The sequence below is a fragment of the Megalobrama amblycephala genome, linkage group LG20, assembly GCF_018812025.1.
Source record: "Megalobrama amblycephala isolate DHTTF-2021 linkage group LG20, ASM1881202v1, whole genome shotgun sequence".
Classification (NCBI taxonomy): Eukaryota; Metazoa; Chordata; class Actinopteri; order Cypriniformes; family Xenocyprididae; genus Megalobrama; species Megalobrama amblycephala.
In genome coordinates, this window is record NC_063063.1 from 6,833,502 (window position 1) to 6,856,372 (window position 22,871).

The 22,871-nt window shown below is 37.8% G+C and overlaps 1 protein-coding gene across 1 annotated transcript in view; it reads right to left on the reverse strand.

Moving 5' to 3' along the window:
• Positions 1–22,871, reverse strand: part of LOC125255081 (ankyrin-3-like) — a 166,327-nt gene that overhangs the window by 52,190 nt on the left and 91,266 nt on the right. Inside the window, exons 2-4 of the mRNA XM_048170037.1 lie at positions 4,234–4,336; positions 3,499–3,597; positions 2,981–3,079 (exon numbers count right to left, since the gene is read on the reverse strand). Of these exons, the coding sequence (XP_048025994.1) occupies positions 2,981–3,079; positions 3,499–3,597; positions 4,234–4,336 (301 nt within the window). The remainder of the gene's footprint in view (positions 1–2,980; positions 3,080–3,498; positions 3,598–4,233; positions 4,337–22,871) is intronic.

Here is a 22,871-nt window from a genome sequence, read left to right on the forward strand (position 1 = left end):
TCAATAATATCTTAATTTGTGTTCTGAAGATGAACGAAGGTCTTACGGGTTTGGAACGACTTGAGGGTGAGTAATTAATGACATCATTTTAAATTTTGGGTGAACTAACCCTTTAAACTTGAAATATGCAATATGTCTGGTCATTTGATACCAGTGTTGTGTGAACTTTAGAATTTAACAACTGACTTTTTTTTAATTCATGAGTGTGCATGTGAATTGAATTGGCCACACCCACAGGAAGTTGAATTGGAATGACAGGAATAGGAAATGCATTCACCCATAAATAAATTTAAACACAAATGTTTTTACTAATATATAAACCATTCATTTTGACTAATTTTTAAGTTTGACTTATTAGTCAATATTGTCAAAACAACAAATGCAACAATATGTCAAACGCCTCTTTGTTTTTAACTTTTAACTAAAAATAAATACTGACCTCCAAATTTGGGTAATGAAGTTTTTTTTATGTAGGCATGTTAGCTTAGTTAGCTTAACTTAATAACTTAAGTAGTAGACAATATTATGTTAAATGTATGATACTAGATAAATAATGTTGCAATTTTCAAACGTTTGATTTTTTTTCAATGTTGGTTATCTAGCTAACGTTAGCTACGATTAGCTAACATAGTTATTAGCAGGCCCAGTGTTACAATCGCGCCTGTCCCGGACTCCGTTTCCCAGAATCCTCCCTGCTCCACATCTGTTTGCAGTTCCTCATCAGCCTTCCCGCTTCTCCCTGGATTCCCTGCACCTGTCCATTGTCATTAGCACTCCCTTTAAGTTGGACTCACTCCTAGCACTCCCTGTCCGTTCTATTGTTTATCTAATGTTGTTGTTGTAGCAGCAGCAGCAGCAGCAGCAGCAGCAGCAGCAGCAGCAGCAGCCGCCGCCGCCGCCGCCGCCGCCGCCGCCTGCTTTAGTGAATAAACCCCGTTTAAATTTAAAGTCTGTATCTGTGCTCTCTCAACTACACGCAACGGTAACACCTAGACAGAATCTTCAGATTTTTTTTTCTTCTTTTTTTTCTTCCACATTTTCTGCAGTGAATTTGTTGGAAAATATGTGGAATGGCTCATGTTCAAACGTGTTAGAAATAAGAGTATTATTTTTTCTTAGTGGTTGAGAGCGTAATTAAAAAATCTAATTCTGTGTTAATCTGCAGAGATTTCTGTAGAGTTCTAAGAGTGTGTATTCAGTATAGGCTTGGGTATTAGGGTATTAGCACTATTAACATAACATAGCCGAAATGACTCAACCATAAAGGTAACTAGCTTGCTAATACTTAGAAATGTTTTTTTTTCCTCTGTGGGGGCTGAGTGTGGAAACGGATAAGCTGAACACGCAGCGCCGGATGAAGCTTCAGCCTCTAGGCGGGTATAAGAATTAAGGGTGATTTTTATGTAGGTTGGTGGAATAAGGTAAATCAGGAGATTGTAGGTAGAGTGTCAATGGTCCATTTGGGTGGCGGTAATGTGTCTGGGATCCGCCATAAAACAAGAAGAATACTTATAAATGTGGAGTGCACAAACAAACAAACATAGATCATTTTTACACTACAGTGCAAAAAGAAAACCCTTGCAAAAATATACTGTTCTAGCAACCCTCTGTAGCAAACTTCTTGTAAACATTTAGCAATTCACAATCAGCCTCCTCATTCAGTGAGTGTCTCTATTTTAAGCACTGCAGTGTGAGAAAGCAAAACCAGGCTGGACTTGTGATAAGTTCTTGAGATAAAACAAAGTCTGTCTCTAGTCTCTCGCACACGTGTACATGAGTTTAATTTTGGACTCCCCGAGGGTACTTTCAGTGACAAGGCAAAAACACACACTACTGAAACTATCCACCATACCAGCTCTCAAATCCCAACAGTTTCTCCTCAAAATGAAGACATACTGTAAGTAGGTTATATGTGATGCAGCACTTCTAAATTCTTTTAAAGATATTTGAGCACAAACTGGGAACTTGAGTATCTGAACTAAATTAAAATTCATAATATTCATAACACAACGCTAGTTCATGTTGCATTATTAGCATAAACTGACTTTTATGGACAGTTCAACCACTGTCATGGCCGAGCAACAGTTTGAAGACAATCTTGCTTAACAAGTTAGTCAAAGTTAGTTGTGTGCATGGTGTAGTTAACTACCTGAATAAAAAAAAAAAAAAATCCTGTTTAATTAATGATGGAAACTAACACTAACTAAAAGTAGTACTACCTGCATTCTTCCTTTATGTAGTTTCAAAGTAGTTAGCTACTTTTCGTTTAAATTTTTAAATATTTCTTTTTTTTGGTGATGCTAATTATGTAGATAACCATAATGTTAGCTAAGATTAGCTAGCATAGTTATTAGCAGGTCCAGATCAGAATTTGCTTACATTTTTCAAATATTTGGCAATGATTTTGTTGGAAAATTTGCTACCTTACCATTTGTAGCCAACTTTTTTTTTCTTTTCTTTTTTTTTACAGTAGCTACAGTAATCTACTTTAAATTACAAGTAGCTTGGCAAGCTACTTTTTTTTCAAACTAGCTTCACAAACACTAGGTTCAATGGCACCAATTTATGAAGGTAACTAAAGTTTGAAGGTAACTCCCTCATGGGAACTCATGTGGCATTGCTTAAGTAAATTTTTGAACATTCTTGAATGAATGATTTGCTGGTTGCACGCCAGTCTGTTATTGTAGAGACATGAACATTTTTACACCCCTAAACGTTCCGCTGAACAAAACAAACTGTGATTGGCCAAGGGGCCAAGGGGCCATCTGACTGACATGTAAAGCAACCACTTTACATGTCAGTCATATGGCCCCTTGGCCAATAAAAGCTCCAGACCTTCTGTCATCAGTCTGAAGGTCTGGCTACTCAAGATTATAGCACAGTAATGAAATCACAAGCTTGCGATGGGGAGGCCAAGCATTTGCAACTGTGTTTGAGGATGTATTTAAAGTAAATTAAAGGCCACACATGCTGACTGTACCTGAGACTGGGCGTTGATATTCGCTCCATGAGTCACAAGTTCCTTCACGACATCCACCTGTCCAGCGAGTGATGCTATGTGCAGAGCGGTGTTTCCTTTCTAGAATCAGAAGAACACGACAGAGCAGGTTGACTCAATGTGAACAGTGACACAATGTTTTTTCCTAGACCAGCTGTCTTTTGGAATGCTTCTTCGCTATTTCTGTCTCTGCATAAATATCACTTTGAAGAATCCACTTTTACGATGGAAGAGTTTCTAAAACCTCTACAGAAATCTTCCTCTTGAAGATCCTTTACATAAATGAGCAGATCCAGCCCTTGGTAGAGGCTCAAAGTCAACCTGAACATCAGGCAACAGTGACTTTGAAGACTTGCTGATGCAGCAAAGTCATGTCTATGAATTCATGCACAGCTGAGTAACACACTAGTCATCTTTAATTCATATGCTCAGTATTCTGTACTAGTTCTGACATTTTTACTTGTGTGTCATAGTATCAGATCTGGTGATGTGGGTGTTACCTTTGTTGCCGCATCCACGGTGGCACCAAGTTTAATAAGCTCAGCCACAACCTCCACATGCCCTTCTTTAGAGGCTAGATGAAGAGCGTTCAACCCATTCTGCATCCAGAGAAAAACATCTTAAAATATATTTTTGCTGTTTATGTACATTATTCAGGGTCAATATGAGGCATATCAGAGATAGAAAATGTCATTTAAAGGTTTATGTCATTAAATAAAGACAATACAACTTTGGAAAGTCTCGAGGGATCCACTCCTAGTTTTTATCATTTTTATAATAATTCTAATAATTTTTTTTATTATTATTTTTTGTATTAAAAAAAAAAGAATTTTCAGCATCATTACTCCAGTATTCAGTGTCATGTTATCCTTTAGAAATCATTCTAATAGATAATTTGGTGATCAAGAAATATTTTTTAATATTAACAGTTGTGATGCTTAATATTTTTGTGGAAGCCTTGCTTCACGTTTTTTTTCAGGATTCTTTGATGAATAAAAGTTCAAAAGTACAGCATTTATTTGAATTGGAATTTTTTTGTGACATTATAGATGTCTTTACTGTCAATATTGATCAATTTAATGCATCCTTGCAGAATAAAAGTATTAATATATTTTAAAACAAATGTCTTCTTGACCCCAAACTTTTGAATTGTAATGTACAGTGCCTACAAACATATTTTATGATGCCAAATATCAAATTTAAATGTTAATTTTACAAAAAGAAAGATGTAAGACCTGGTTGCAGATGTTGATGTCCACGCCAGACTTTATGTAATCAAGGGCTTTTCTCAAGGTTTCCAGCCCGGGCCGCTCTGAGGTAACTGGCATTACTGTCAGTCTGCAAGAGAGAGAAATAACAATCAGATCGTCTTCTTCACAAACCCTGACTTATCTAGAGGTACCAATAACACCATGTGCTGACACTTTCAATTTTCAAGAGGAAGAAAGAAGTCCTCGAAAAAGAACAGATAACAAAATCCAACCCCTAGCATCTTTACTGCATTTAAGCAAAAAACCACAAAGGTAAAAGAAAGAGATTGATGGACATAGCAGTGCCCTAGCAACCACATAGCAATGTGCAGAGTGCTCTCCACTCACGTGTTCTTCAGTAAATCTAACTCTAAAAAACAGAAGTGAAGTGCACCTCAGATCTCTACACTAATGGCTGATCGTCCAGCAGGTCATTGCCAAGATTCCAGCTGCCTCTCCTGTGTCTGATTGGCTATCTGACATTTGTCATAACAGAAACACAAATAAACAGTAAATAAACTAGCTGTTGTTATGTAAAAGAGGGCCTGAGAAAGAACAGCAAGGAAATGTCACAGAGCTTGAAGCAGTGTTTCCCTGAGAGAGGGATTCCAGAGATATTCACACATGCATGAGGAGCAGTAATGGATGATTTCATCCAGGCAGAGTGAAGACACCATAAACCTGAATATTCATACTGGAATTACACGAGCCGAGCGTGTTGGTCTTTTCCATTCTCCTCAACATATTTTCTTTTCCCCCTTTTGGAAATGTGGTTTTGCAGGTGCATTTGGTGAACCAGTGAAATCGTGAATCTCACAAAGAAATGTGATTCACCCCTATATTGTTCTTAAAAGAAATGTAAAATATTTATTTTGGAGTTAGGGGAACTAACACATATGTTTATAGTGTTTATAAAGTTTGTAAATGCTTAGTTTAGTTTTTTTTTACCAATATTTTGGTAAAAAAACTATTATAATGCAATTTTGACACAGTGTGACTCAATTTTATATATATATATATATATATATATATATATATATAAAATTAAATATTTTGGTAAATATATATATATGAAACATCAAAACTGCATTTTCCAAAAGTGATGAACCACTGTGATATTATTTTCATGGCAATTTAGCTTAAATTCAGTAGAGCAAATATTACCATATGTACTTACACAATTGTATATAAATGTATTTTTTTAGATTAAAAGTTAAAAAATATATGTATAATTTCACAGTGCAGAATTTGAGGGCAAAATGTTAAAATATTCTTAAAAATAATGTAAAAAAATGAATGGATAAAAATGAATGGATTGTTTGTCTGTATGATTCTAATAAAAAATGAAATAATTTTATGTTGTTTAATGTGCATGGTAGCCTAGATATCATGAAAAAAACAATCAACAGATCAATCCATGTTTGCCAGAAATACAAATTCTTATTACAAACATGAAATGAAGGAACATTTCTAGAAGCTCCTAGTATGTGATCATCCAGCCACATGCACATGCAATTCCAACACTGTTAGCTGTAATGACATAGCATTTAACAACAACATCCTAGTCTATCCTAGTGCAATGCCACACATACTCCGCATACATGCTTTACATGCTTTAGTGTGTTCTATCTGTGTGTGCATTTCTATATTAACAGGTCTCAGTGGATGAAACACTAAAACATTTTTATTCTGAATATGAAAATTTGAATGAGGTAAGATCAGGAGTCATAAAAACACTAGTTCATTAATTTAACACAGGGCTGATACAAGTGCAAATGAGCATGTAAATGTAGATCTGGGAAAAAGGTGTGGTCTGTGCCAACAGTTCAGTGTCCAGATATTTACACACTGAAGAGAGAGACAGCGAGAGAGAGAGAGAGAGAGAGAGAGAAAGAGAGAGAGAGAGAGAGACAGAGGGTGTGTCTGCTGCAGTGCTGTAGTCCTGACACACCCGACACACACATGAACACACACCAGCACAGTGTCTGCATCTGAATCCATTCACACAACCAGTTACTGTACATACCATTAGTCTAGGATCTACATAACTAAAACTGGGGATTTTCAAATCCTTCATGTTCATATGAAATAAGTATGTCTGAATTCGACATTTTCCTAAAACAGTAGGTGGAAAGTACCCAGATGACCTACTATGTCACATAATAATCACAACATGGTGGATTTAGTACATCCAGATTTAATACCTACAACACATTCATACTTTTGGTCACAAGTTCTTCATTAAATGTACAGTAGAACCTACTCAGGCAGTATGTGATTTGAGACGCATCTTGTATCTCAATTAAATCTGATGCTGTTTGTTTGAACATCTTAGCAACAGCTGCATTGGCTCAACCCATGGTATGAGCTTGGGGCGGGACTATCTGTTAGTTTGACCAATGGCAGCTAAGGGGAGTGTTCAAGAAATCTGTTTGAAAACAGTCATGATTTTAAAATTTCGTTCTGTGATGATATTGGTGCATAAATTACCGACACAATCTCATAGCAATTCATAACTATTTTACGTTTTGGCAAATTGGTGGCCAATTCATATGATTTCAAATAATCATATTGGTACGCTTTTGTACAATCTGCTTACGTCACATACGTGACGGGTATGCTTAGGGGTGGGGTTGAGGGTGTACCTTCATGCTTACTTTTTTTCTAATAATCGTAAGCTTTTGTATGATTTACATCGTATGAAATTGATACTTCATAACCCATGAGATCAGGTTGGAAATTACACACTTCACCTTTAAATAGAAGATTGTAAATCATTGGAGGCAGTGACAAAAATGCACCCAAACAAAGTACAAATGAAGGTGTAAGTATTCCATTCGGGTTAATCATTAATCATGTCATACTCCTTTAGTCTCTCAGTTTTTCTAGCAATATCAGTCCCTGGCTTCTGTCTAGATACTATAGCATGTAGAAATGTCACCCTCTCTCTATGTAATGTGGGCTCTACCTCTGCAGTGTGTGGGAGTTTCCTTTGAACATTTCTCTCTCTCTCTCTCTCTCTCTCTCTCTCTCTCTCTCTCTGTCTGTCTCTCTGTATCACTAGGAATCACACAGCATGTTCTGGAAAGGCCTCAACAAAACCTGCATGAAGTCTTTTTGTTCATTAGAAAGTAGGACTGTACAAGATAAATTGCATAATTATTATATATTCAAGATAATTTTGCTGGCAATATATAATGAAATGAAACCATGAACATTGCAATAATTCATATACAATAAACACCTATTGTATCTGTTAGTGTTCCTCTTATTATTATTCCTCCTCCTTCCTCTTCTTCTGCTCTTGAATCTATGGCAGCCCATAGAACCACTTGCAGGAAAATGATGAAATGATGCTCATGGATAGAGAATAGTCTGAACATTAACCACAGCAAATTTGGTATCTTGGTATCTATAACTTTTGAACAGCAAGGATCATTTTTAATCATTCTGAATTTTCCAAAAAATACTTTTTCGAACTCATACTAGACGGTTTGTCTGTTTTGTTTTTTTCTTCACCAAAATTGCCTCAGGTCATTTTCAGACCATGCTGGCAGTTATTAAAAGCTTTTTGAAAGACCCAAACGTCTTCGTATAACATGCAAACTGATTTGACGAAGAGCATGTCAAAATGGATGTGAGGCTATATCTCCACAATGCTTTAGGGTATTGAGACATGGGCTGCGTCTGAAATCGCCCCTACACCCTTAAATTGGGCACTATTTGAGGGGACAGCCATTTGTAGTGGTGTCCGAAATAGTGGATGTTTTCAAGGGCACTCATTAAATCCCACAATACACTGCAATAACGAGTGTAAAACCAATGTATGCACAACTGCTACAGAATAACCAAAACGCACTGTGGGAGTCACGTGTCGAATGAATTCCCGCGTATGAACAGAAGATAGCGCCCACAGCTGAATCATCCATCCATCCACTTTCCAAACCGCTGATTCAATGTGGCTACAGCGTAATATCATACAGGTATTTAATTCCTTTTTAATTGATTATTAAATTGTTTAATTAAGGTTTATACATGCTAGTTTCCATGACAGAGATCAAGATAAATCTTTTCATTACTACTGGAGCTGCCAGTTTGCTAAGGTTCCAATGATTATTATACAGCAAGCACAAACTATGCAAACTATCACCCACTTATTTTCATTCACTCCTTCAAGTGGACTATATTAGTGGAGTAATGTAAGGAATAGTGAATGAGAGAATAGGAGGCGATTTCGAACACAGCCACAGTCTTGGTACATGTACATCGCAAGCATGACCTGAGGCTACTTGCAAGGTTTCAGCACAGTGCCACCTACTGGTTGGGAGAGAAAAATGCTATTTTTGCTTCTAACTTTTGAACAGTTTGCTCAAATATCATAAAACTTGTCTTGTTTGATTCAGTGCAGCATTTTACAAGGCTGTATTTTACAAATTCTATTCTATTCACGATTTTCACACGCTTTGCCTAAAATAATCTAAAATGGTCTTTAATTACTTATTGTTGCAGTTGTTCTAATGCTCCCAGCCATGCTTGCATAACTTATCATGCCTTTTTTGTGCTTGGCCCCATTAATTGCTGCTTGCAGCTACATTTTTAATGTGTTTTTTTATTTGGCAATTAAGACTATATCATTACAGTAGTTTCACGATGTTTCCTTGAGCACCTTGTGAGCACCTTGTAATCAAGTGTTCAGATAGAGATCAATTTTTTTAATTTCAGTAGTAGAAACTGAAATTTCCATTAAGTTTGATTCATTTCTGTGAATTAGTTTAGACTGTCTCTTTCAATGATTCACTCCATAATTAAATCAATGCTTCTTTTGCATCAGCACACAAAATGTTTATGTACTTTAAGTTTTTTATATTTTATTTCACATTTATTTTATTTCATGTAACAATTTCTTATGCTTTTAGTTTTTAGTTTCATTCATAATATATTAGCAAATGTTAATTTATACAATGTAAAATGTATTACTATATTCTGATTAATACATGATGTAAAAGTATTGTCGAATATCATCAAAAATCTTGGTAACACTTTACAATAAGTTTCAATAGTTAACATTAGTTAACTACAAACCCGATTCCTATAAAGTTGGGACACTGTACAAATTGTGAATAAAAAAGGAATGCAATAATTTACAATTCTCATGAACTTATATTTTATTCACAATAGAATATAGATAACATATCAAATGTTGAAAGTGAGACATTTTTGAAATGTCATGCCAAATATTGGCTCATTTTGGATTTCATGAGAGCTACACATTCCAAAAAAGTCAGTTCAGAAGCCTGCATCTCTGATGGTATGGGGTTGCATGAGTGCGTGTGGCATGGGCAGCTTACACATCTGGAAAGGCACCATCAATGCTGAAAGGTATATACAAGTTCTAGAACAACATATGCTCCCATCAAGACGTCGTCTCTTTCAGGGAAGACCTTGCATTTTCCAACATGACAATGCCAGACCACATACTGCATCAATTACAACATCATGGCTGCGTAGAAGAAGGATCCGGGTACTGAAATGGCCAGCCTGCAGTCCAGATCTTTCACCCATAGAAAACATTTGGCGCATCATAAAGAGGAAGATGCGACAAAGACCTAAGACAGTTGAGCAACTAGAAGCCTGTAAGAATGGGACAACATTCCTATTCCTAAACTTGAGCAACTTGTCTCCTCAGTCCGCAGACGTTTACAGACTGTTATAAAAAGAAGAGGGGATGCCACACAGTGGTAAACATGGCCTTGTCCCAACTTTTTTGAGATGTGTTGATGCCAGGAAATTTAAAATCAACTTATTTTTCCCTTAAAATTATACATTTTCTCAGTTTAAACATTTGATATGTCATCTATGTTGTATTCTGAATGAAAAATTGAAATTTGAAACTTCCACATCGTTGCATTCTGTTTTTATTCACAATTTGTACAGTGTCCCAACTTTTTTGGAATCAACTTTGTACATTAGTTAACATGAACCAATAATGAACTGCACTTCTACAGCATTTATTAATCTTTGTTAATATTAATTTCAACATTTACTAATACATTATTAAAATCTTGTTAACATTAGTTAAACACTGAACTAACTTGAACAAACAATGAACAACTGTATTTTCATTAACTAACGTTAACGAAGATTATTAAATACAGTATCAAATGTATTGCTCATGGTTAGTTCATGTTAGTTAATACATTAACTAATGATTAACTAATGAACCTTATTGTAAAGTGTTACCAAAATCTTAAAAATATAAAGATTTTTAAAGCTATATTGGCCAACTCTAGCTACTAAAGACATAATTGATTTATCTGACACCAGGTCCTTTGATTTACCAGTGGATGTTATGCAGCATTTTATAGAGTTTATACGTAAAACTCAATACAAAATGATTTGTTCAATATCCTGTCAAGGTATGGCCAGCAGTTCCGTGTATAGATTTAGAAAATAGGATTGTTCTCAGAGAGAACATTGAACTCAACTGATGCATCACTTGAGAAGCCAGCTACATTTCCAAAGAACCTGAGAGGATGAAACACAGCAACTGTCCTACTCCTGCTCTGAGCGGGATTCGACCCAGCATCTCTGGGATGGGAGGCAGGCACGCTAACAAGGACGCTAAAAAAGATCGCAGTCTCTAGCGTCAGTCGCCAGAGTGCCTCTTGAGGCCTGGGGAGTGAGGTTTACACGCACAGCTCTTATTAGCTTGCCTCCATTACACTCACCCCCCTAAACCTCACTCCTCTCTGGGTCACGGCACCAAATGTAATCGGTCCTACTTGACCCATTCCGAGTGAGATCTGAATCAGCGTCTCTGGCATGGGAGGCAGGCGTGCTAACAAGGACACTAAAGATTGCAGTCTCTAGCATCAGTCGCTAGGGGAGTGAGGTTTACATGCACAGCTCTTACTAGCTTGCCTCCATTACACTGACTCTGTGGCTGACAGACAGCTCAGATCATCAGATTGAGGAAATGTCCTATCCCGCAGCCCAGTGCCGAATGGAAATGGGTTTTTATCAGGGCTGATCATCAGTCAGCATTAGCAGAAGCCCAGCACAAGCCTTACAGGAACACAGGCTAACATACACGCACAACGAGACCAATTACAGTCAGTAAGATTAAAAAATATACAGATCTCTAATGCTAATTTGCCATAATTATGAATGCAAATTAATGTGAATGTATATCAGGATATAGGACAAGTACAACTTATACAAGCCATGATCTGTATCTAGCTGGCCTACATTATCCATATGACAAGTAAAACATGAGGAAAAATGATTGGAGATAATGCAATTAACCAGTCAGGAATGTTCCCTTTGCAGCCAACAGTCGGATGAGCACATACACTGATTGTTTTACACACACACACACACACACCCACGTCGTTGTTTGTCTTTATAATGCGACTTGCCTGCAGGGTGGCGAGTGAGTGCAGTGTTTTAAGCCATAGAGAAAAGCTGTCAATTGACACTGCACACACGCGCACACAATCGCAGCATGCTCAGATAACAGCACATGCATGAAGAGAGCTGAGTGTGTGATGTATCTGTCCTCATTCCTGACGCTCTTCAGTGTAGAGTGCAGATAGAGCAAGACCGCAGAATGAAACGGCGTCCTGTGTCACGCTTCATGACGATAAAGCGTTAGGACCTTCAAATCTCATCAAGCAGGGAGCATGAAAATAAAAGTGTAGGTGTTCACATCCCTCTATGCAAACAGACCATCTTCTTTTTTAAATGTATACTCTTTCAAATATATCACATTATAACTGTTTTTACTGTATTTTTTTTTAAATTGGTGAGCATTCTTTAAAAAAAAAAATATTTCCATTGTTTGACTGATAGTATATTTATAATTTTGACTTTAACCCCCCCGTCCATCCCCCCCCGTCAAATTCAGAGTGAAAGTGTATATTCAATAAGAGGATAAAATGTAGGGCAGGAATGCTTTTACCATGGGAATTGATCGGATCATGAAAAGTTAAACATTGCAGTCCAGACCCCCTTATGAAAAACTGCCTGCAACCATTTTTGAGCCCACTTTTTGGAGGTTTAAGGTCAAATTTTCCCTCAGGAGTCTCTTGATGTATTCAAGTGGTTATATTTCCTTCAAATCTATCAATTCTTATACAAAGTGCACTAATAAATCTGGCACAATAAGGAACATGTTACAATGCTCAACAAAAAATTTGCCAATTTAACCAGTGACTGGGAGGGCAACTAGTATGGTCAAGAGTGTATACTAAAAATTAGTGTTCCTCTCAGACAATTTGTGAGGTGTATGGGATGCAGCTGTCGAGATGCATTGCAATAAGACGTTGTAAATTCTTTGAGGAAATCCTCATGCAGGCCAAACCGTGGGAGAGCGGCCTACAAAGTTAGTTCACACTGACAACTGCATAACAACAAATCAGATAAACAACTGACAACTGTAAAAAGACTATGCTACAGAATAATGATAGACCAATATACTGGCCAGAACAGAACAAATATTTGATGATATTTGGCCATTTTGAGATTATTTGTATTAGAGTCAATGACATATAAGAGCTGATAAAGAAATCTTTTTAAAACACATATTACAAGTGTTTAGAAATGTACTTTTTGTTTTTATGAAATGTTAATTTCATATGGTTAAGAAAGTTGATATGTAATGACCTTACAACTTGATTACATGTGAGTGTACACATCTTTATTATTATTTTCAAAAAGTTTTCGAATTCATATTTCATGCTAAAAGTTTTTTATCAATATCATGAATAATTAATTAATAATTATCATATAATTTTTTGGGAGTTGCACTACATGACATTTTACAACTTGAACTAGACTTGCTTTATCATAAAAAGGTCAAATTATGTTGTAAGAGGCTTATTGACCTTGACACACAGTTATGAGGTTCTGCAGGGGTTTCTCTATGATATCATTTCCTATTTTTTCTGCATGTTTCTACATGTTGGTTGCACCACATGACTGATGTAGCAAACAAAAGTTTAATATTAATAAGTAGTGAAGCAGTTTTGTTTAAATATATAATTTAATTGGAATGTGACCAGAGAAACTGCATCAAAGTTTGCACTAAGTTAGACAATTTGGTCCCACTTTATATTAAGTGGCCTTAACTACTATGTACATTTAAATGAATCATTTGATACAATGCACTTATTGTGTACATACATGTTTTTACAAAATACCTGCATGTAATTACATCTGTAATTAATTCATGCCATTACATCTATAATTTACACTGTTGACACTTCCTTTACACCTTGACCCACCCTTAAACCTACCCATACCACCAAACCTGTCTCTAATCTTACCCGTATCCCACTTCAATAGCAGCAAAAGTGTTTTGCAATACAATATGAAAACAATAAGTAAATTTTTGATGTAAGTACATAGTAGTTAGGGACACCTAATATAAAGTGGGACTGACAACTTTGTTAATTAAATCTTGTTGACAGGCCAGCAGTGCATTGTCACAAGAGCTTAATTCATGGCAATTTAAATATCAAAGTGCAAGAAGACGCAAAAGGGAACTCAATTCATTACTTGCACGCCCTATGGAAAGTTTTTCGTGCGCACACGAAAAAAATCTGTGCCTCAGACAGCGCACAAATACTGAAATGAGCTCTCTTTCACGTCTTATTGTGCTTGAACGGACACATTTACAAAAAAAAATATGTCAAAAATGCCCGACTCAGCGAGTACCCTGGTCAGTAGTCAGTTATGGCTTCAGTGAACGTAAACAGTAGAGAAAAATGTGTACCAGTATCAGTATACTGGATCCGTGCATTATGTATTAAAGTGACAGCAGCCTAATATTTCTGATGCTATCTGTGTTTTAAATGTTAATCAAACAACAAGAGACAAACAAAAAATTATTCACTGCTCTTGACTGAATATTTTTTGTAACTTTAATAAGGAAGTGAAGACTATCCATTATTATTTTACATTTGATTACTTTATTCAATGTCTCTCACACTATCACAGTGTAGGAGAATGACAGGGTAGAGAAGAAATTGTTGAATAAAGTCGTAATTTTGGTTTCATTTTTGCGCACAAAAAGTATTCTTGTCCCTTCATAACATTAAGGTTGAACCACTATAGTCACGTTGACTATTTTAACTATGTCTTTACTACTTTACAGGACCTTGAATGTGGTAATTATGTTGCTTTCTATGGCGGATAAAAAAAAAAACCCTGGATTTCATCAAAAATGATTAGTGTTCTGAAGATCGTCTTACAGGTTTGGAAAGACATGAGGGTGAGTAATTATTGACAGAAATGTCATTTTTTAGTGAACTAACCCTTTAAGTCACCGTATATATATATACTGTATAGGTCAAACATCGGTCATCCACTATCACAGAGAACCATGTCAGTCAGTCCACAACATAACATGACAGTTCCACTCCAACTCCCACTCCCAGAACCTGATGCACAATCCGATTCACAAAATCAGCCCCTGCACTTAATGAACTCAACAGTTGAGCTCACAAGTTCAAATATCAATTTAAATTAAAAATGTGCATATCTAATCCCAACGCCTTCCTGTAACACTGTCAGATGAAACCGGAGCCCTTTCAAGCAATGCACCACTCCAACGCTCCAACCATGCGCCGAAAACACCACACCATCAAATACTCAGCAAAACCACCCTTTGACCATCTCATTCACTAACCCCAAACAAGATCAACTGCTTTTTTATGTTGTTTCAAAGTGGAACTTACTGTTTCTACATCTACTCCATCCTCCATTGTAATTTTCACCCTGCAGTCTTGAACGATCCCGGTAATCGATGAGTTTAGAGTTTAGAATGGGCCACTCCGGAGGTGCATTAAAGCTGAAAACGCATGTCCTTGTCAACTTTGAGATACTACGATACTATGTGAAAAACGAGTTGGAACGTCCCGGCAGCAATCCAGTAGCATTACTCTACCCTACACACCACATAAATCCACTTTATCATCAATACGGATGCGGGACATTAGCACCGTTAGCCTACTCCCATTCCCAGCTGTCACCCTCTGCTCCAACCAGCTCCACATACTTGCTCGGATGGGACGGCACTTACCATATTTGTAGGCACTAGTGGTCTCTCTCCTGGCTGAGTGTAATCATGATCTGGTGGACCGAAATAGCAGCGGGCCCCTCCGTGCGGCAGGCCTCCCCGACTGGAATCTGTCCTGCTCGAGTCTTATTGTCATCCTGCTTATCAGCTCTTTTTACGCACCCCCCTCCCGTCCCCTCCGCTGCACAAATACACCGGCACAGGCAGCCAGATTCAGCACAACTCAACCCACCGCTACTGTTAGGAGCCAGTCAGCCATGCTGGAGTACAGCAGCCCAGCTTAAGGGGGATTTGGGGGCATTTCCCCAGGTATTATGAGCGGTTGCAGTGTTGCCCTGATCCGGGCTCTGCCAATCAGCACCTCGGTGCCTCTGGACTAGACTGGACTAGTTTGCCCCTGTCTTTTATCTCTCTCTCTCTTGCTCGTGTTGCTCTGGGAGGTTGCAGCAGTCTCTGCCCGCATCAGCAACATTACACCACCAGCACCAGCCAACCCCAGCCCCCCTCGCCACACACACATTCCTACCCTCGTACCCTTCCAGTCACCCATCCCATTAATTAAATCAATGCCACTGACAGTATTTCACTGTGGATTTTGAAATTGCCTCATCTATTCCCAGTTCAAATGGAAAATGATCAAAGCTATAGGAACTAGATATTATATTATGCTGTCAAAAAAGTTCATTTAACCTGAACTGTGTCATTTGTGCACCAGTAATGCATCTGTGTTTAGATTTTATGGTAAAACATTGTTGCTGAGTCACTTACCCAGAGAGGATATACAGACATTTTCAATCATTGGTCTCTAGGTAATTTATCCAACCTGGTCTCATGGAAATACGTACCTGTGGGAACGTTTTCACAAGTCGCCAAAATACACACAATGCCTACATATCACTGCAGTTTCCAACAGAAATGAACACTAGAGGCAGTAAAACTGCAAGTGCTTTTAATCATTTTCATACACAGTTACAATTACGGGGTCAGATTATGGATTAATAAAGACTCGTCTTCACGTCTTCTTGCACAATATTATGTTATGACTTCGAAACGCTTTTTTACCAAAGTGCACGATCTGTAAATGAATATATTTTGGACTTTGCATCGCTTAACCAGCTCCATATGTTTCGCTTTTCTAAAGGCCGGAACACACCAAGCCGACGCCGACGCCGACGAACTAGTGGCGACGAAAGCAGACTGCGGGGTTGGCTCACGTCGGCAGCGTCTGTGTCCAAAGTTGCCCTGACACACCAAACCAACGCTAAACAGCCAACGGCCAAGCAGCACGTCAGTTCTGCGCCTGCGTGAGATGAAATTCCTTTCTGAAACAGCAGGCGGCAGTAGCTGAACAGCCAATCAGAATGATCAGATGGCCCGACGGACTGACGAGCTCCAACGCCGATTCAACATTTCGAATCGGCCGAAAAAGGCCGACAAGGACCAACTTCAGCCGACGGTGCGGATTACACTGAGAAAGCGTAGTCGGCCGACGAAGAAAAACTGTCCGACGGCCGACCGTCGGCTTGGTGTGTTCCTGCCTTAACAAATCAAGCTTGCTCGGTAGCTCAGCTGGTTTGTACTTAAGACAAAGAAGCCTTAGGTACGAATACTGTGAAAGGCGCCAGTAAAAGAGCTCAAAGAGAGATCTAAACAAGCTAAAACAGCACGATTACAGATGCTTTTTATGTCACATTTGTTTTTGTTAACACTATCGGGTAGGTTTAGTGTTGGTGGGACGTTATTTTAAAACGCAATGGAGTGCAAATGTCAAATCAGAACTGCAGTGATTCCAACGTCATAAAAACGTACCATATTCACGTTTATCTGTTCCGGCAAAAAAAATGAACATGCTTTTAGCGCCACTCAGTGGACATTTCACATCAAAACTGCAGTGATATGTACGTATTGGTACGTATTTTGCGACTCACGAAAACGTTCCCACGGGTACGTTTTTCTAATGAGAGTGGGTTGAATTTATCAGTCATAAGTTCCCCTCAAGTTCACACAGGTGTCCCAGCAGATTAAGCACCTGTGTAGCTCATTACGTTAACAAATGAACACGTCCCACAAGTTCATAATGAGCATACGGATACGTTTACATGACAACGATGAACTAAAAATGGAAAAGTTTTTTCTTTTTTTTTCTATTACGCTTGCCAGAGAAGCAGTAGACGATGTCACTTTGTAAAGAAAGACATTCTTTTACAGGGCTCTTGCGCCAAACGCACATGCCTATCCCACCTTATTTTTACAGTTTACTGCACTTTGATATTCTTCTCATTATTGCCCTATAGCGGCTAATAAATTGGAAGTCTTGCACATTCACAGAAAACATGTTGAAATATAAGGTTGATGGACTAAACATGTAATATGCATGTGCATGACGTCACCATTTTCACAGATTCACATTTTTGAAGTTTACATGGAGATGACAATGGTAGCGTTTTCAAAAACTTGCACTTTGAAACCCGTTTTCAAAAGTTTGCGTTTTCAGGCCCCCAAAATGCTGTTGTCGTGTAAACGAACGGCCAAAATGCATAAAAAGTTTTCCGTTTTTAGCTGAAAATGGTGTCGTGTAAACAGCCCCTAAGTAACTTTTTTCAAAAATATGAAAAAAAATCTTACAGAACACAAACATTTGAACATTAATGTATGTGTCAGCCCTCATTTATCTTTTGTAATTTAAAAAAAAAAATCTTTGAAGACAAATGAAAGATAATGTGCAATATCACTTCATTACAGCCCAAGTAAGAATAATATTTAACCATTTAACTGGAAAAATCATTCATTTAATTCATTCCAATTAATTTCTTTCAAACATTCTAAAAATTAAAGTAACAGTAAAGGGAAGTGGAGTTAGAAAAGGGTAATGAAATAATAACTTTTTTTTTCAAACATGTTTCCCAAACACTTTCCGTCTGCCATTGGTAAAACAACTAGAAAGTCCCACCCCGAACTCACACTATTGGCCAAATGTTTATGTGTCAGGTTGACTGGATTCTCGCAAAAACAAAACAACGTTTTGATAAAGCAACAGCAACAGAGTTGACACTTTGTGTATTTACAGTTGCCTCTACAAGTAAGAGAAAGTATTTTAACAAAAAATACACAAATCTCCTTTAAATAATGCGAAAAGGCATTTGTGATAAAGAGAGATTTGCTATTATTGGTCAATAGAACACAAACCAGAGACCAGTATCAAATCATCAAATCGATTGCCAATCCACTGAATGTCATAGAAAGATTCTCATGTTTGTTTACTGAACGCAGACCTCAAAAAACTGTGATTATATACAGTGGGACACAAGTTGAGGATCTACATGTCTCAGTAGTGCAGTGTTGCCATAGCAACCCAACTTCACTGCAGAGGGGACATGAGCCCTGAAATAGAGTTTGCCTTCACACAAACACACAGTATGAGAAGACGTGATCTGACACACAAGGTAACTTATCTATATTCCTATATGTATTTTACCATTCATTGTTTAACTCTTTTTTTTTTCTTTTTAACTCTGGAAACGCGTGAGCGGTGAACATCTGCATCAACACAACATACATCTGCTAGAATTCATTTCTTACTCACTGCCCGTTTAAAGGAGCACTTCCTGCCAAGACCTCTCCATTTCCACTTCATCCATTTAGACAATTAGTGGCCAATGTTTAAAAACAAGGCTAAATCCTTCTAGACAATCAGTTGTCCCCCTCAGTGAGTACACACTGTCCCCTTTGAATCCACCACTCCAAACACCAACACCGGGGGCATCGCTAGGCCCTTTTTAGGGGGGCTTCACCCCCCCCTAAAATTCTACTCAGCCCCCTAAAAAAATGTGTGATTAGCTCCATAATCTGTACACAAATTTGTGATTGCCTCAGTCCCCTTTAAATTTGGTTCGCAAAAATACATTGAGACAATGGGCCCTATAATACACCCGCCGCAATGCGACGCAAGGCGCAACGCAAGTGTGTTTGCTAGTTTGCGTCCGGCGCCATTCGCGTTTTCCCGTTCAGCTCCACGTCCTTAAATTAGTAAATGCATTTGCGCCAGTTAGTGCGCCCATGGGCGTGCTGGTCTAAAAAAGAGGTGTGTTCAGGCGCATTGCCGGCGCATTGCTATTTTAAGGAGCTGAAAATAGACTGCGCCATAGACCAACTCAAACCTGGTCTAAAGTCTAAAGTCAATGGCGCAATATTTTTTTTGTTAGAGAGCGTTGGTAGAAACTGCGCCTCTGTGCGCGTCCACAGTGCGCGTTGACTTTTTTTTATTACACACAGGGATGCGCATCACACAAACATGCCAAATATTAAAAACAAAAGGATTACAGTGTAAAAGAATATTATTGTGTAGTCTACATAAATATAAAAATGTAATGATGAATAGTCATTGCGTGTATTAGAATTAGGCTACCTATTTTCAATTCAGCCTATTACTACTTATAATGATGAACGAAATTGGCTAATTAATTGAAGAATCGTGCCAATACACACACATGTATATTAACTGACTCATCGCGTGTACGCCATGTAAATAGCAATCCGCCATGGCGCGAGCACATCTTGCTCTTAAAGGGAATGGGAGATGACACTCTGATTGGTTTATTGAATGTTACGCCCATTACTCATTAAGAGAATAGGGACAACCCATTTTAAAAATGCGCCCCCGCGCACGGACCGTTTTTCCGTCGTTAAAATAGCAAAAGTGGATTTGGACACGCCCTGAGTGCACCTGCGCCGTGCGCTTTACACTTTGCGTTTAGATCGTTAAAATAGGGCCCAAAGTCTGAAAGACACCAACTAGTAGAATTCTCTAATCAGTAACTGCCATGGTGATCAATGGAAAACGAAGCAAAACAATTACACTGCATATGTTATGCATTTGGTATTACAAGCTGGTTATGTTAAGCTGCGAGTGGTTTTTCAGTTAGGCGCATGGTTTGGTGCTGAAATACAGCGCACAACAATGGTGCCACATAGTGAATTCACCCCTTACTGTATGTTGTCTTCCTGTGTTACAGGCTCAAGAGATTTTCTGTGTAGATAGGATGACAGCAAGGTGTTGACCTCTCCAGTACAGGTCAATCAATACTGACGTATGTTTTGGGTTGCTATTAAAGTTCAAACAGAAACAGAAGCTGCGATAGTCTTTTCTTGCCTATAACGTATATCCAAGTGAAATGGCTTCTTGGACATAAAAAATGAGGAGCGGGACTTGCTTTTTGTCCTTTAAGAATTGATTGGATGGTTGGATGGTTGTGGTTTGCTATTGGTCTACCTCATGTGAGTGACAGGTTGTGCAGCAAAAATGCATAAAAAATAAGAATTGTCAATTTTGATTTCATGGTTACTTAAAGGAACACCGTATGTATCACAGTTTGTGTCATTACTTGAGATGGGATTCACCCACTAACTCAAGGTGTCTTGATTTTGCTGAAAATGACATATAAAAACATCACATCTTCACATCTTTTTTTTCAAAATATCTGACATCTGCAAACAAATTATTCTTCTCTCAGATCTAAATTCTCTTTTCTACACACACATACATATAAAGCATCTGTGGGCCAGTCCAGCTGTGTCTGTTGCTCTGTGCTCCTGTGCAAACCTCTAGATCTGTACAACACATGATTCTGTGAGATGTGGTCTAACACACGGTGTACATCTGGATTAAAGCTCTGACAGATCTCCAGAGAACCACACAACCGTACAAACACACACAAACACCCAGAAGACCACTGTTTACCACACTGAGTCCAAGAATGAGTTCGAACATTACTTTTGAATCTAAAGTATTTTTACTTACTACTAAATGCTTCAAACAAAACACTCTCACTTTAACTATTTTCAAAAGATTTGATGTCACTAACCTGATAATTATCAGCAAAGCCAATGATTAGTTCATCCTCAGAGTCAGAAGTGCTCATGTCATCAACCAAGTACCTTTTAAACACTATTTTGTGTTCCAGCGGACAGATAAAAAGCTTTGAACCCTGACGTACCAGTCGAGCAATATGATTGGAGCTTGCAATTGTCACAAGTGCTTTCCAGTTTGTTTGTAATACACAGCAAACCTCATAAGACAAACTGTAGGCATGACATCAGAGACTTTGTGACGTATGTCCTGATCCATGAGCCGATCACAAGATCATCATCACCTTGCTGTTGTACAGTGCTACTCTTTGCTCATTTAAAGCCCATTAGGACTGATTATCATTACTGAAACATCCCTGTCCTGACTGGCTTGCAGCACAGTGTAAGATAACTATGGCGTTTGAGGCACAAAAGCTCATTAACTCCAGCTCAAGAGACGGCAGGCGTCCCAGCAGATCTGGCCCGGACTAATGAACAGCAGTCAGCTCACATTAGCCAGCGGTCTGAACACAGCCGTCCATCAGCGCCTGACACAATATAGAAGTATTACATTATTCACAATGAGTGCATGAACTCTATACGGCTCTGAACACTTCATGATGCCTCCTTTCACACACCTTAGTTCAGCTTGATCAATGTAAGCCAGTATTCAGCTGACTATGCAAGTAAATGCTTTAAATGCAAACAATTCAATTCTTGGAATGCTTGATTCTGATTGGTCAACTGTGGCATAATTGTGGTTGACACTAAACTGACCCCTTTCTTAAGTGAGAAACTGATTTCCTACATAGCTGTGCTATCTTAATAGATGTTTTAAGCTAATCTACAAGCAAGCCAACAATTATTTCCAACAGTAGCATGTATATAACAGATATATATATATATATATATATATATATATATATATATATATATATATATATATATATATATATATATATATATTGGTTTAACTTAAAAAAGTAAGTTACCTGGTTGCCTTAAAATTTTGAGTTCACTGAAATTAAAAAATTGAGTTACAATGAAGGTGATTGGTTTAATCAACAGAAACTCAAGATATTATATTATCTAAACCACATTAATTTTCTAAGTTGATTTGACAAAAGAAAAAATGTGATAACAAATCATGAAAATAATTTTTTATAGTCTAGAGCATAACTTCTCAAAAACATTAATACAATTGTAATTATACCAAACTTTTGACAGGGAGTGTATAAAAATGTATACATAAAATTAAACAAATATATTTTTTCCTTCTTTTGTTCTCAATCTCACCATGGGCACCAACAGAGCCAGGACTGCCAGTGACGCCCCCCTCAAAAAAAGATAGATGCATGATGTTCCTGAACCCATTCCAAACTCTCTTGGGAACCCATGATGAAGCTTCAGAGGGAATTCCTATTTTCACTAATATATTCAAATGCGCTTCATGCCAAATATTCAAACTGGTGCGGTTCAATAGTGCATATAATTAACACTGCAGACTCACCGATCTGTTCCCTCAGACACAGTTTTTGTCTCATTGATCCAAAACCGAGCTCTGACAATTTTGTATATTCTATAGAATAAAACAAATACGAGCCCAACATTCAGCATTAATCTCAACTGAAATTTGAAATTTCTGATACTGTAAACAGAGCTTGTGTCTGATAAGCCCTCAGGACATCTGAGTGAAAAA